Below are 15086 nucleotides of genomic sequence, written 5' to 3'. Positions count from 1 at the left end.
TCACAATTCCCATACTGTATATTCTGATGTGATCTCCATAAAAAGTAAAAAAAAAATCCCAAAATTTTGCAACCCTAGTCACAAATTTCATCATGTGCAGAGATTTGAAAGCAAGATGCAACCTGTGCATATACAAAGCTATACACTGTCAGAACTATCTAGCCGTCACTGGGCCGGCCCGGTACCCTTTAAAAAAGCACAACTTTGCAACTAAAAAGTTCATTATCAGTACCATATTGGTACTATATGAATACATATCTGTACCTAAATGGTACATATTAGGACTTTTGAGAGTACTGTTCCAGTGACAGCTTGGGACCATTTTTTCTGACAGTGTATGGTTTCAAATACTGTAAATATTTTGCATGAGTTTTATTAATGAACTAAATTAAAAAAAGATGAAAAAACTGTTTGGATGTTCTAATCAAGTTCTCAAAGTAAATAATGCAGTTGCAGTTTTGCAACAGAACTTCATTCTGTTGTAGGATTCACTTGCTTTAGTCACTGCAGTAATAAAAGAAGCAGAAACACAGGACCACAGACACCTTTCACAGATATCCCACTGCATTATGTTTCTAAAGAGACCACATTCATAGTAGCGAACGCTAAAGTACAGACAACAGCACCTGACAGGCTAAAATAATAAATTTCCTGATGCAATGCAAATGCAGCAAACATCTGACAAGGCATTTTCTAAAATCAACTACATTCAAAACTAAAACTCTAAAGATCCAAAAATGTACAATCGCCAAATATACTGTACTAAATCTATCATTAAATCCAGGATACTTTAATAGTAAAGAAAACCATTTAAGAACATGTACATAAACTCAATACATTTGAGAGGACATACGGTAAGATCAGACTGTATGTCAAAAGATGCTCTGAACCAACATGTATGCTTTACTAGCACCACCTGCTGTTCATGAAGAGGAACAACAACAACAAAAATCAGAAAAGAAGCACCTAATGATGAAATTAAACAGGTTGCCTAAAAGAAATAGCTTTTTTTCATTGTGTGTGTGTGTGTGTGTGTGTGTGTGTGTGTGTGTGTGTGTGTGTGTGTGTGTGTGTGTGTGTGTGTGTGTGTGTGTGTGTGTGTGTGTGTGTGTGTGTGTTGAGAGAGAAAGAGAGATGAGTTAGCAGACCGTTACTTGTCATTGCAATCACAGTGCATTCAGAGCCGAACCAAAAGCCATGCAACACTTATTTAGTGTTGTTGGGTTAGATCATAATAAAACCAAGTCAGTAAAAGCAGAACAGCATTGTAAAATACACAATACAGTATTTTAAAATACCCTCTTACACAGTATTATTGATTTGGTGTCCAGTATTGTGCTGTTAAAACCACATGACACACACCATAGCATAGTTCGTGGGAGCCATACATGAACCGATCTTCATTTCAAAGCAATTATTATTTTTTTATTATATTTACCATAACAAGAATTATTGCATCCATGTTGTTCATGCAACACTGCAATACAAGCATGCACATCAGTAAAACACATGCACGATTGCTAACAGCCTCTATTTCTAAAAAAAAAAAAAACTACATGTTTGCATGCGGCACATTCTTGTTATATACACGTCAAAGGTCTGATTCAGACACATTCAAGAGAAATTGTAGTGTTAATAGAGAGCTGTGAATTAATGGCCCCAGTCAGGGCTGATGAGATTAGTTAAGATGCGAAGAGGGGAAAAAAATGATGAGGGTGGATGATGGGAAAATAATCAAACTAGTGTTTTGTGGACAACACATCAGTACATACCCAGAAAGAGCCGCTTAGGAACTTTGATTTCCTCATCCTTACTGTCTGTTGCTTCAGACAAATAAGAAAATAAAAACAAGAACAGATCAAGAGAGAAATTTTTTCTGGGACACTGGAGAGGTGGAAAGCACCACTGCTCTGTTATATGCAGAAGTTAGGTATATTTTACTCTCTCTGATGTAAGATTTAAAACCACTTTGACTAGTTATGTTGTGACGTGACATCACACTGTTGTGTAGCGTCATGCAGCTAAATTTATGGCAATGAAGCAATAAAAGCTCCATAAAAGACTAGCGGTACCAATTCACATTGACTGCAATAGGATACAGGAACCTGTTTAAACAGGATCCATCTCAACTGTATACACTGAGAAATATCAAGACTATTAGTTTAAGGTTCTATGAAATTTGTCCAAGGAGTTTTCTTGGTAAGCTAAAATGTGTACCTAGTGCATCTCAGATTAAATGCATGCGATTCCTAGTTGACGCGATTAATAGTTGACAATAGTCTTCTTTCTTTTGTAATGCCATGCTAGCTTCTATGGTAATGTTCATGGTGAGTGTCAGGTGTAATTATTAAAGAATATAACTATATAAATTGTTTAAGATTCATTTTTAAAAAAAAACATGAAACAAGATTTGTTTTTTACTTGGTTAAAACCCTTTTTTAAAAGTACAGTATAAAACAAGTCCCTCAATAAGTCCCTTAGTAAAGGTCATGTTTCAGTAGTGCTGTATTTGGTATATTTGCACTTTAGAAGTGTTCAAATATTTGTTTTTTGGGAATACAACGACCTGGATTGAAATGCAAAATGATTTTATTTTCCTGGAAAACCCCTGAATGCCATTTGCTGAATGAAGCATCCAGAGATGTAGGGCGACCATATAAAAGGGCTGCATAATGATTTACCGCAACTAATTGTTTGTAGAATAAAAGTTATTGTTTACATCATACAACCCCAAATCAGAAAAAGTTGGTACACTGTAGAAATTGTGAATAAAAAAAGGAATGGAATAATTTACTAATCTCATAAACTTATATTTTATTTACAATAGAATATAAATAACATATCAAATTTTGAAAGTGAGACATTTTGAAATGTCATGCCAAATATTGGCTCATTTTGGATTTCATGAGAGCTACACATTCCAAAAAAAGTTGGGACAGGTAGCAATAAGAGGCCAGAAAACGGCCAAAAATGATATTAAACCCATGATTTACTCACCCCGAAGCCATCCGAGATGCATATGTCCATAATTTTTCAGACGATGACATTTTAAGTTATTTTAGAAAATGTTTTAGATCTTTCAGTTAATCAAACGTGAAGCCATGGGGCCCACGACCTCCAAGTCAAAAAGTGTGCATCCATCCCTCACAAAACAAATCCAAACGGCTCCACGATGACAAACAAAGTCCCTCCGAGGGAATCCGCGCAGTTTCGTTGTAGAAATATCCACATTTAAAACTTTATAAACCAAAATAACCTGCATCCGGCAATGCCGCCATCCCAGCCCCATCCGCACCCAGGACGAGGCTTACGCAGTGTACGGAGGTTTTCTTTGCTGCTGCTCTGTTCCCTTCGCCCTCCGAATTTGTCATACATCACTAAGAAAAGTGCGTACACTACGCTAATACTCTCTCCTGAATACAGAGGAGCGGCGCTACCCGAAGGTAGTTGTTTTGGTTTATGAAGTTTTGAATGTGGATATTTCTGCAACAGCACCGCGCGGATTGCCCTCAGGAGACCTTTGTTTGTCATCCTGGAGCCGTGTGGATTTATTTTGTGGGGGATGGATGCACATTTTTTGGACTTGAGGGTCGGGGACCCCGTGGCTTCACATTTGGTTGGCTGACAGATCTGGAACATTTTCTGAAATAACTGAAAATGTGTTTGTCTGGGAGGCGGTGGACATGTGCATCTCGGACAGCTTGGGGGTGAGCAAATCATGGGTTTAATATCATTTTAGGCCGAACTATCCCTTTAAATGTACATATAAGGAACAGCTTAAGGACTTATTTGCAACTTTTTAGGTCAATTGGCAACATGATTGGGTATAAAAAGAGCCTCTCATAGTGTCAGTGTCTGTCAGAAGTCAAGATGGGCAGAGAATCACCAATTCCCACAATGCTGCGGCGAAAAATAATTTTCTGAGTTTCTCAGAGAAAAATTGCAAAGAGATTGAAGTTATAATCATATACAGTGCATAATATCATCCAAAGATTCAGAGAATCTGGAACAATCTCTGTGCGTAAGTGTCAAGGCCGGAAAACCATACTGGATGCACATGATCTTCGGGCTCTTAGACGGCACTGCAGCATATACAGGAATGCTACTGTAATGGAAATCATAACATGGGCTCAGGAATACTTCCAGAAAACATTGTCAGTGAACAAATTCCTCCGTGTCATTCGCTGTTACCGGCTAAAACTCTATAGGTCAAAAAAGAAGCCATATCTAAACATGATCCAGAAGCACAGGCGTTTTCTCTGGGCCAAGGCTCATTTTAAATGGACTCTGGCAAAGTGGAAAACTGTTCTGTGTTCAGACGAATCAAAATTTGAAGTTCTTTTTTGAAAACTGGTACGCCATTTCATCCGGACTAAAGAGGATAAGAACATCCCAAGTTTTTATTAGCGCTCATTATAGAAACCTGCATCTCTGATGGTATGAGGTTGCATGAGTGCGTGTGGCATGGGCAGCTTACACATCTGGAAAGGCACCATCAATGCTGAAAGGTTTATCCAAGTTCTAGATACATATGATCCCATTCAGACTTCGTCTCTTTCAGGGAAGACCTTGCATTTTCCAACACGATAATGCCAGACCACACATACTGCATCAATTACAATGTCAAGACTACGTAGAAGAAGGATCTGAGTACTGAAATGGCCAGCCTGCAGTCCAGATCTGTCACCCACAAAAATAAATCATAAAGAGGAAGATGCAACAAAGAAGACCTAAGACAGTTGAGCAACTAGAAGTCTGTTTTAGACAAGAATGGGACAACATTCCTATTCCTAAACATTGGTCCTCCTCCAGCTGTTCCTTATATGTACATTTAACTTTTCCGGCCTCTTATTGCTCCCTGTCCCAACTTTTTTTGGAATGTGTAGCTCTCATGAAATCCAAAATGAGCCAATATTTGGCATGACATTTCAAAATGTCTCACTTTCAATATTTGATATGTGATCTATATTCTATTGTGAATAAAATATAAGTTTACGAGATTTGTAAATTATTCCATTCCTTTTTTACTCACAATTTCTACAGTGTCCCAACTTTTTCTGATTTGGGGTTGTATGTGTGTGTACAGTGTTTAATAATTATGTATATTTCAAACACACACATGTGTATAATTTTAAGAAACAAATAGATGTATATATTAAGTATTTAATATAGTATACAAATAAATTTTACAATATAATTATAAAAATGTATATACACATGTAAATATTCTTAAAAATATATACATACATGCATATATATATATTGAATTTAGATTACAATATAAAATATATATATATATATATATATATATATACACACACACATAATTACTATACACAATACACACACATATATGATGTAAACAAAAACTTTTATTCTACAAACGCGATTAGTTGCAATTATTATGCAGCCTTAAAATATAGCATACTACATATCCCTGGATTAACACATTATTTTGGTTTTATGGTATGCCATATGCTGTATTTCAGTCTGAAGTTATTGCTAATGATTTATGAGCCACAGCACTATATAGGGGCTACTGATAACACCCCATAAAAACACACCACATAAATAAACCTGAAATAAAGCTGAAGAGTTGTGACTTGCACATGACCAACGTTTACTGAGCTAACAGGTCAAAGTTCATCCACTTTGGAAGACCTCTTTACATGATATCATTGTCACACCGTTCAATGAAAGACCCTTGTATTATTTACCTTAATTCAATAACCTGGAAGACAAAGTACTAAAGTCTGTAGATTTACAAGTGAAGTGAAGCTGTGGGACAACGAGTGGAAAACTTAAAGAACTTAATAAAATGTTTAAACTTGTTTGCAACACTCCAGGCGAGACTATAAAACCAAGACGTACTATACGTAGTTGACTTACTCATCTGGGAGTGTTATTATAACCATTCCCTCTCATGTAATGTTAAACTTTCATTCAGCAGGTCCATAATGGAATAATGAGGCTATAAAAAAGTGTCATAAAAGAGATAACAGATTCACACCTGTGAATGAGCGGCGTTTGGTGCTGAGTTCAGTGGCCATGCGGACGTTGGTGCACAGATTCAGCATGACTAACATTGTGGTGATCATGATTATACTTTGCCAAAGCAGCGGGGTCTCAAAATAGCGTCCGAACCTGCAATGAAAACACATTATGCACATTGATGATCAGTGAATGGTTATAGAAGGACAAACAATAGAGGTTGCTCTTATTTTGTACAAACCTGGTGTCAATTATTATAGTAACAGGTTAAACTGGATAATGGTTGGTCCTTGGTACATTATGCGCCACAGTTTCTTTATATTATTTATATGATTGACTGAATGGTTACTCACCTAAACAGTATTCTTAATATGTTGGCTATCAGCAATACCAGGCAAACATAGGTGGAGAATCCTTCAGCATTCTGAGTCCTGCGAATATCTCTGTACTGAGGGATGTATGGCACAACTCCTCCAAATATGATGGCAAAAGATGCAATCCAAGAAACCAGCTGATGTACAGCATACATGATCTGATCCATGAGCTCTTCCTCCATCATTTACTAATGTAGCCTTTATCAATACAACTGAACTGATCTAAATACAACTGCCTGATGATAGCAAGCTACACAATTAAAAAATATAAACTAACGTCGGTTATTTTTACATATTAACATTCATCATTTGACATGTAACAGATATATTTTGGGAATATAGATAGTAGATGTACTTTCATTGTCTCAATCACCCTCCTCTGACTCATTGGAGCAAATCATCAAATTACTTCCGTTTCCTAGAAAATAATACTTGCTAAATCGATGGAAACGAGTCGTCTACATCGGCTTATGTTTTCTTCCGGCTCGTTGTCTGTAAAATGATAAAAGACGTGTTGCAAAACATTGCAGAAAGCAGCTGAGATCCTCTGCTACAGCTGGCTAATGGTCACTAATAGCACTTCCTCGTTGTGAAACGTCACAGTGTGTCTCATTATATATTTATGAAATGCGCGGTCCTGACGCGAGTCGGGTTTTCAACTGAAGAGAACTGAATAAATATTTAAAAATATGTAATTGAGTGAGCAAGTATTTTAAAATCTTTTCGTTGAAAGCATGTGTAGTATAATACGCTTGACCTGGGCTAATTCTAAAATGTTTAAGTACATTTTATGGTTTTAATACAGATGGTTCATGCACCTGTTACATCCCATAGTAGCTCGATGTTGTATAATTCATTAGATCAAAAAATATTAATTTTTCGGGATCCAAGTCCAACTTTTATCCGGTAGTTTATTAATGAAGAAAAATTTAAATGTTTTAACAAAATCACATTATATTACGGTACTCCAAATATTACATTAAAAAAATCAAATTAATTTAATTTAATTTAATTACATTAAATTACTCCATAATAAACAAGATGTTAAACAAAAAAATAAACAAAACATTAAATAAAAAGAGATTTTTTTAAATTTGAATAGGCTCAATAAATACTAACTTTCTAAATCCAAATACAACATAAATGAATGCAACATTATTACAATATTATATTAAATGTTATAAAATTATTATTAATAAATCAATTAAACTTAATTAGGGAAAAAAATTGACATGGTTTTAGATATTGTAGTTTTTCCAGTACTCAGTTCGGCGCACGTCTAAAGGGTTAAACATTGACACGTATCCCGCTTATATGCGAAAGAGGAAGCACAAACAATCTGAGACTGTGCAAAGTTGTAAAGTCTTTGTAAGACGTGGATATATGATCCAAGAGTAGACAAAAACAGAGAGCTCATATGTCAAACACTCGTGCTGTTTTTTTTTTTTAATAGAGATAAAGTTGCTCGTAGTTGAAAAGGACAAAAACACTCGCTGGAAACATCAACTGAACAGAATTGATGGCAGGGTCCGAATCAAAAGCTGTCCAGGATCTGACTGCAGTGGTAGAGCTCAGTTTCATGTTATATGCCTGATTGTTACATTGTCTTGAATAAATCTCATTGATTCATTTCTTCACACAGATGGAGACAACCATGCAAACACTTCAAAGCAAGTTTCAGAACTTATCTGACCAGATTATTTCTAAAAATATCCTTTTGAATGCATAATATTGGGTTGAAGGAGCATTCTTAGATGTTCCTACTATTTTTTTTATAAATGTTTACTTTGGTTAAACAGACTTATACTTCTGTAAGAGTTAAAAGTATAAGAGTTAAAAGTGTAAAAGTTAAAAGTATAGCACATTATATTAAAAGATTAATGCTGATGTTATATTTGAATATCTGAATGTTAATTTAGCAGTATGTGTTAAACACCCACACGCAACTATTACACTTCCTCTAATATCTGTCTTTAAATTTGTTTATTTAAATTGAAAATGACTAGAATTGTTTTTCCAGTACGACAGGTTTTCTTTGCCCCCAAAATCTCAGCAGAACATAAGGAATGCAGTTGGGAATCCACAGTCATTTCTAACACTATACGGTAGTGAATTATGACGTGATTATCAGTTTGACACAAGTTTAGCAGATGCACAAAATATTTCAGTAATTCAGCAGTTTTTAGTATTTCAGCACTTGAGATCTGACTTAAGTGGATTGATTTATTTTTTGCACTAATGTAAAATCAAAGAACTCAAGGTTTTCTTTAATGCCCAAACTGGATGAGATGGGCACGCGTATAGATGACCTGGAGAAGAATGTTGCTGATCTCATGACACAAGCAGGAATGGAAGATCACAACCAAACAAAGCAAGTACTTGTTTTAGTTTATGGAGTCAAATCAAATTAAAGGTAGCGTAAGTGAATTATAAAGACATATATAAAGTAATGTTTCTGTTTTTCTCCAGGAATACAGACTTTGAAGAGAGAACAAACTTGTCAAAGCACTGATCAGAAATGTGGCAAAAGATCAACTTTCATTATGTATTTTCATATTAATTAATATATGCATGCATTGTTTACTCCATGCAAGTGGCCTTATTTTTTATGTGATGTGCTATATTTATCTTGAATTTTAATATTAAAAAAGTATTGCATACATAACTGGATTTCGGCAAATACTTTAGATTTATTCATTCATCAGACACTTTTATCAAAAGCAACTATCATGTCCAATTTTGCAATACATAAGGGCAACAATAAACACAGTATACATACAAGAAGGAACTAGAGGAAAAGACGACAGCATTAAAGAGATGAGAGTTTGTTTTTCAAATAGCAACGTTAAACAGTAGGAAGTTAAGGATTAACTTTAAATATTTCCTCTTCAGTAAAGGGAAATGCTTGGCGGCTTTTAAAATACAATAGGTATACATTACGGAGCTTTCACTAATTGGGTAGTATCAATAATGCTAACTCAACAAAATATTGCCGATACTAAACAGTTTGACCAGCAGGTGGCGGTGTTGTTTTTCTATTCCCACTTGGGGTCATGTTTCCCATATTGCTTTTCATATAGCAGTAATTAAAAAATTGGACATAGAGTCTGATGTATTTCTTCATTCAAGAAATCATAAAGAAATACATTCACTGTATACCTGTTAACATCATCATATTGCAAAAAATTGAATTTTATAAATGTTAAATAAAAAAGCCTGTAATGTATACTTACTGTTTTAACGACACACATTTATTTATGAGTAAGTTATAGATTTGCATTTGCATTTACTAGTAACCATTTGCAGTGTACTTAAACAAACCCACGTCAAACTTATCTGCAATAGAGGTGTAATGGCTGTTTGAATGCAAGGACAAAAACTCACCTCACATTTTATAAAATCATAAAAAAAAAATTATAATATAAGCTTGCATACGCCTTGTTGCCTAAACAAATTATCGCGAGATTTATGCGGGCGCTATTCACCAAACATACGCCAAGATCGTCGCTCGTATGGTTGTCAAGGGAGACTACGCTAGAAATGTGACGTACGCCTGTGGGCGGTACCTTGAGTTAGAGAAAGGGAATGTCGATCGGCGAGAGATCGTTTACAGAGGCGGCCGGGAGCGTCAACAGAATGGGTAAGTATTCAGTTCTCGTCTTTTCATTAAACTCACAGTCCTTTTGTGTGGTTTCTCGGAATCTTTTGTAAACAAATGCGTTGCATTGCTTGTGTCGCATGTTTAAATGTGTGTCGTTAAAAGCTGGCGCGCGGCAGATGCGTTTCCTGCGCGTGTTTGTTCAAACAGATCAGCTCGAGCTTTCCGTTTCAACCCATTTTTCCAGTCTCTATGTGATTTTCTTGACAGCAGCTGTCTTTTTCTTAATTATCACCTTCTAAATGAAGTAAAACAGACTTGATGTATCGGTGCGATGGTATCAGAAGATAATACAAATGTATTGTTATACCCAAAGAGAATCAATGATAGTAAATGGCACAAAACATGTCAAAAAATTGAAAAAACACGGTACTTTGTGCATATGAAGACAGAGACTGTCTATTTATATGCTGTTGTAGTCTGTCAGGTAGGAGAAGAATGTGTCTCTCATTCTCAGAAATGTGCGATAAGATCTAACGTTATGAACTGGGCGTCTGAGATTCACCCATGTTTGTTGCAACCTGATTGATTTTTAAAATCATTGAATTTAAAAAAAGACAATAGTGAAATTGCAAATATTGATAAACTACATGATCTGATGCTGAAGAGAAGTGGTCACTTGCTATTGTCGATCTGTCTATGAAGCTAGTCCATAAACAAAATTACTGGCAGACACTTGTGTATGTGGATAGTCAGTTTTAATAAATACATTTTTATCATGAGGGAACATGTCATTCAATAGCAAATGGACAATCTACATGATACTCAATATAGCCATATTTACACACATAGAGACCTGTATTGAGATTTCCTTTTTAAGCAATGTAACATTTACACTATCTTAGCATTATCCCTCATACATTTTGGAAAAAATGTTGTAACATACAGCACTGATCATTTAGATCTTGTGATATTTCTGCTAGTCTTGCACAGTGAAGAAATGTGTCCATTATTCATTGTCATGATGTTTGGATCACATGGCCGATGCTTGAATTCAGCTTGCTGTTGTTTACTCCCATGTGACCATGTGCTGTTCCCACCGGCTGGCCTGGTATGGGGAGAACAGACAGCAACTTAAAATGATTACTACTTTGATGACATCCATGGTTTATTAGATGGAGAAATCAAACGAATAAGAGCTCAGTGGATGAAGTTTTTCTAGACAGTTTGTTTGGATGTTTTAATAAATGAATCAGACAGCATCATGACCATAGTCTATATACAGATTATTTCTGGAAATGGCTTCTGTCATCAGTGATATGCTAAATATACCCAGACAAGAACTGCTCCTAGAAAAAACAAGTGGCTGGATTTGACAATCAAGATTTGTTTGAGAGTTATTAATCGCCAAACAAGATGATTTGTCCAACTTAAGCAACCACCCTTAAGTGTCACATCGAAAAATGAGTGTGTCCAGTGAAGGCCAGCAACTTGTCTTCCTAGGGGCGCAAATTCAAAATATGTGTTCAGAGTGTCGTGTGTTGCTCGTCATGTCAAAATATGTGTTTGGGGCGTCATGTGAACCTATATGCATCATGCGTCATTACAAAATACGTGCCTGCTGCACACGCGTCGAAAGGAGTTTATGATTAAAGAGACGGTCACATTCACAAAATACTCACAAGACACCAACTTAACACTAAACTATGATTATACATGAGTATCTGGCAAACGCGAGCGTCTCTTTTATCATAAACCCCTTCGAAGCGTATGCAGCAGTCACATATTTTGACATGACGTGTGATGCACGTAGGTTCACACATGACACGCCGTACACATATTTTGACATGATGAACCACACACATAATGAGGTGAATGCATGTTTTCACGAGTTTGAAAAAGAGTGTGTCTCTGAATAGGCTACAATGTGGACAGATTTAGTTTTAGTGAAAGGTTTATGCAAGTTTATTATGTCTCAGATGTAATTCTTAGCTTATACTTTTGTGTATAGAAGCCACTTTTTTGGGTTTGTTCCTGAAGGCAGATGTGATAATGAGTTTGCCATTCCATGTTTTTGGATTTTAGGTTTACCTTCGAAGCTTTACCTTTAAGTGGCCAAAAAGTCTTTTGGCGTGTATTGTGTGACTTGGCTTATTTTGACTAACTGTAATGAGGAATTCAGAAAGAGGTTGTTCAGTTCCTAGGTGCTAATATGAGTCCAATAGGGTTGGGTGGTACTGACCGAAATTCGACTCAGTTATTTTCGAATGAATGGTGATATACGATACATATCTCTCTGTATTTTGTGGAACAAATGTTTACATGCCAAAAGCCTGTAAACAAATTCAAAGCCTTATGTGAGATGTCACAAACACTGTTATGATTATAACACTGTATGATAATGATAAAAGACAGGATTTTCCTCACTGTTTGAGAATATACAGCTGCACAACATTAAAGCTGCTTGGAAAGCTTAGGTCTGACCTTTACATTTTTGGCAGAGCTTCTATTGCAAAGGAGGACCATATCAGATCATAACTATATAGACGGTATTGTCTCATACTGTATCCCACTGGGAAAAAAATACTTATATATTCCAAAAACGTATATAGCATACCCTCATGCGCGTTTCACGCGGTATGCGGCAAGAGGTGGGATCGCTGTGCAGCTTCCGCTTTTCTTGTGTAGTGGAAGCATTTTGTGCAGCATTTATTGCAAATATGTTTATCTTCAACGGCACCTGCCGTGAAGAGCAATGTCCACGGATGGGGCAGGATTTTGGGTACATGAGCAAGGTGTGTTGACCAACTCCCTTTCAGCTCCCGTTTTGCCGCTTTCTGCATGTTTCCTATTGAAAGTGAACTAGACACTCACGACTGCCGTGTAACGTATGAAACGCCCATTCGGCAGTACATTGAGTTGCATATTGTGCCGCTGTATTTTTTTTTCTCAAACGGAGGAAAATACTGTATTTTAAATTTATTTTCATAAAAAGCTGTTTTACTAAAGTGGATTGTGACATCTCACATGAGGCCTTAGCCCTTTTAACACACAGATTACGCAAAATACACAGAAAATGCGCTTGGGATATGACCGATTTTGATTTTGGTTCATTCCCACTGTCAATGGTTTTCTGGAATAGGACTCATTTAAGTTTTACTTTAAATTAAATAAACACACAAATACTCTGACATATTTTTTTTACTTTTACAAGCAGAATTAATAAAAAAAACCTCATTTTGTGCATGTAACTTTATTAAAGCAACACTATGTAGTTTCCATGTAAAAATGACTTACAGCTCCCTCATGTGGCTGAAAAGCGCAACAGTGCCTGGTATCAGACACTCTTCGGCAGGGGGAGGGGCGGGGCTGTGTTTCCTACCCTCCACCGCCACTTTCAGAGTGTGCTTGTAGCAGCTAGGAGGCTGCTCAGGTTGCAGCAACAGTACAATTTGTCCAGTTAAAAGTTGTTCTTTCACTGAAATAATTTTAGAGACAATATTTAAAGGTAAAACAACTACATAGTGTTGCTTTAAAGGGGACATGAAAATCCGACTTTTTCCATGTTGAAGTGCTATAACTGGGTTCCCAGTGCTGCTATCAACCTAGAAAATGTGAAAAAGATCCACCCAGTAACTTAGTTTTGGTGAACCATTCTCTGCAAGCATGTTAAAATAGGTGATAGAAACTTATCTCCCCTTGTGATGTCAGAAGGGGATCTTATTATAATAAAACCGCCCCTTAATCTGCACTATTCAACCACGGGACTACCATTTAGTGCAGAGATCAGCTCATTTGCATTTTTAAAGAAACCCCAAAGCGGCACTTTTTGCTCACTCCTACAAAGTGGCAATTTTAACATGCTGTAATAAATTATCTATGTGGAATTTGAGCTAGAACTTTACATATGTGCTCTGGAGACACTAAAGATTTATTTGACATCTTAAAAAAGTCTTGTGAAATGTCCCCTTTTAAAGTTTATTGTTTATTCAATAGTCTCTGAATAAATAACACAGTTAATGTTGTTTCCAATTAAGTGGTAAAAGCAGTTGCAGATGTTTTACAAAATGCATAACAATGTTTGCACCAATGAAATGTGCAACACTTTCTGGTTTACTACCAGAATATGTAATATCCATTTATTTACTTACAATTAAAAAGTTTCTGCGACATCTTGCAAAGTTTGGGCAAAAGTCTAATGATTTATTTCCAAAACATGATGCATGATGGGATACGCTTAGCGTTAAATTTCGCTCTGAAGCGATTCGAGATCGTGTGGATTAAGGGCACTGCATTTTACCAGTTTTAGTACATGGGACAGTCTTGCACACTTCCTGTCACGTGCACGCGCTCATGAGTGGCCAAGACCGCAGGTGTGGATATTTGGACGCAGCCACAGTCACCATTCACTTTAAATGAGAATGCAATGTAATATAGTTAAGAGATATTTATGGCAGCAGTATATTTCATGGCAAAAAGATAATTTTGGCCTTGTCTGGCACTTCTCAGCCAGTCACATCCTGTAAAGCTCAGGCCTTTTCTTAAAAGGGATTTTAAAGCAGCTCAAACCATTTTTTCAGTCTGAATGTTTTCTTTCTCACCTTTACTGTTTGAATGTTAGGCTAACACATCTCTTCCGGCTGTTAATCCGAACACAAAATCATGTCACTGTTTCAGTATTGACAATGGAACAATACTATCAGTTTCCCCTGCAGCTTTAGATCTCTGCAAGGTAATGACTGTGGTTAGGTCCCATTAAAAAAGTTCCCTTTAAAGGGTTAGTTCACCCAAAAAAAGTATTTTTTTACCATTACTTAAATAAGTTTTGAAGGTTATGACATGTCATTGGGAAAGATATTCAGTGAATGCCATTTTCTTTAGTGTCGTGTAGAGTTTGTGTTGCAAAAACAGAAGGATGAGCTAGGGGTGGGCGATAAACCGGTATGATAGTAATTACCGGTATTGTGTCACGCCATGATATGGATTTTGCAAAACCGTTGATACCTGCGTTACATATTTTAAATTCTATTTTTGCACTTATCAGGGTTCCCGCGGGGTGTTTAAAAAACTAATCTTCAGAAAGTTATATCTATGGCCTTAAAACGCACAGATCTTCATCCTAG

The 15086-nt window shown here is 36.3% G+C and overlaps 3 protein-coding genes across 6 annotated transcripts in view; 2 read left to right on the top strand and 1 right to left on the bottom strand.

The window, feature by feature from the left end:
- slc66a2 (solute carrier family 66 member 2) overlaps nt 1-6967 on the bottom strand; it is a 44551-nt gene extending 37584 nt beyond the window's left edge. The window contains exons 1-3 of one of the 3 annotated variants that reach the window (XM_055220208.2): nt 6345-6967; nt 6011-6144; nt 1773-1823 (exon numbers count right to left, since the gene is read on the bottom strand). In XM_055220208.2, the coding sequence (XP_055076183.2) occupies nt 1773-1823; nt 6011-6144; nt 6345-6550 (391 nt within the window). In that variant the 5' untranslated portion in view covers nt 6551-6967. The remainder of the gene's footprint in view (nt 1-1772; nt 1824-6010; nt 6145-6344) is intronic. The other 2 variants (XM_055220209.2, XM_055220210.2) reach the window with 2 other exon arrangements.
- Nucleotides 6968-7644: 677 nt separating this feature from the next.
- On the top strand, nt 7645-8849 carry LOC129454581 (heat shock factor-binding protein 1-like protein 1). Its single transcript, XM_055219140.2, has 4 exons — nt 7645-7929; nt 8008-8074; nt 8646-8740; nt 8835-8849. Exons 1-4 carry the CDS (start codon nt 7885-7887, stop codon nt 8847-8849), a joined length of 222 nt encoding a protein of 73 aa, XP_055075115.1. The 5' UTR covers nt 7645-7884.
- A 1019-nt stretch (nt 8850-9868) lies between these two features.
- The window catches only part of septin7a (septin 7a), a 57872-nt gene continuing 52654 nt past the window's right edge, over nt 9869-15086 (top strand). For both annotated transcript variants that reach the window (XM_073858159.1, XM_073858158.1), the window contains exon 1: nt 9869-10005. In XM_073858159.1, the coding sequence (XP_073714260.1) occupies nt 9951-10005 (55 nt within the window). In that variant the 5' untranslated portion in view covers nt 9869-9950. The remainder of the gene's footprint in view (nt 10006-15086) is intronic.

This window comes from Misgurnus anguillicaudatus, chromosome 20 (assembly GCF_027580225.2).
Source record: "Misgurnus anguillicaudatus chromosome 20, ASM2758022v2, whole genome shotgun sequence".
Lineage (NCBI taxonomy): Eukaryota > Metazoa > Chordata > Actinopteri > Cypriniformes > Cobitidae > Misgurnus > Misgurnus anguillicaudatus.
Note: the sequence above shows the minus strand (reverse complement) of the source record. Positions and strands in the feature narration are given on the sequence as shown.

Excerpts from the sequence above, each read along its gene's own strand:
- LOC129454581 (XM_055219140.2), top strand. The coding sequence starts at position 7,885 with ATGGCAGGGTCCGAATCAAAAGCTGTCCAGGATCTGACTGCAGTG. Across the intron at positions 7,930-8,007 it reads TCCAGGATCTGACTGCAGTG|ATGGAGACAACCATGCAAAC; the intron begins GTAGAGCTCAGT and ends TTCTTCACACAG. Across the intron at positions 8,075-8,645 it reads TGACCAGATTATTTCTAAAA|TGGATGAGATGGGCACGCGT; the intron begins ATATCCTTTTGA and ends TAATGCCCAAAC.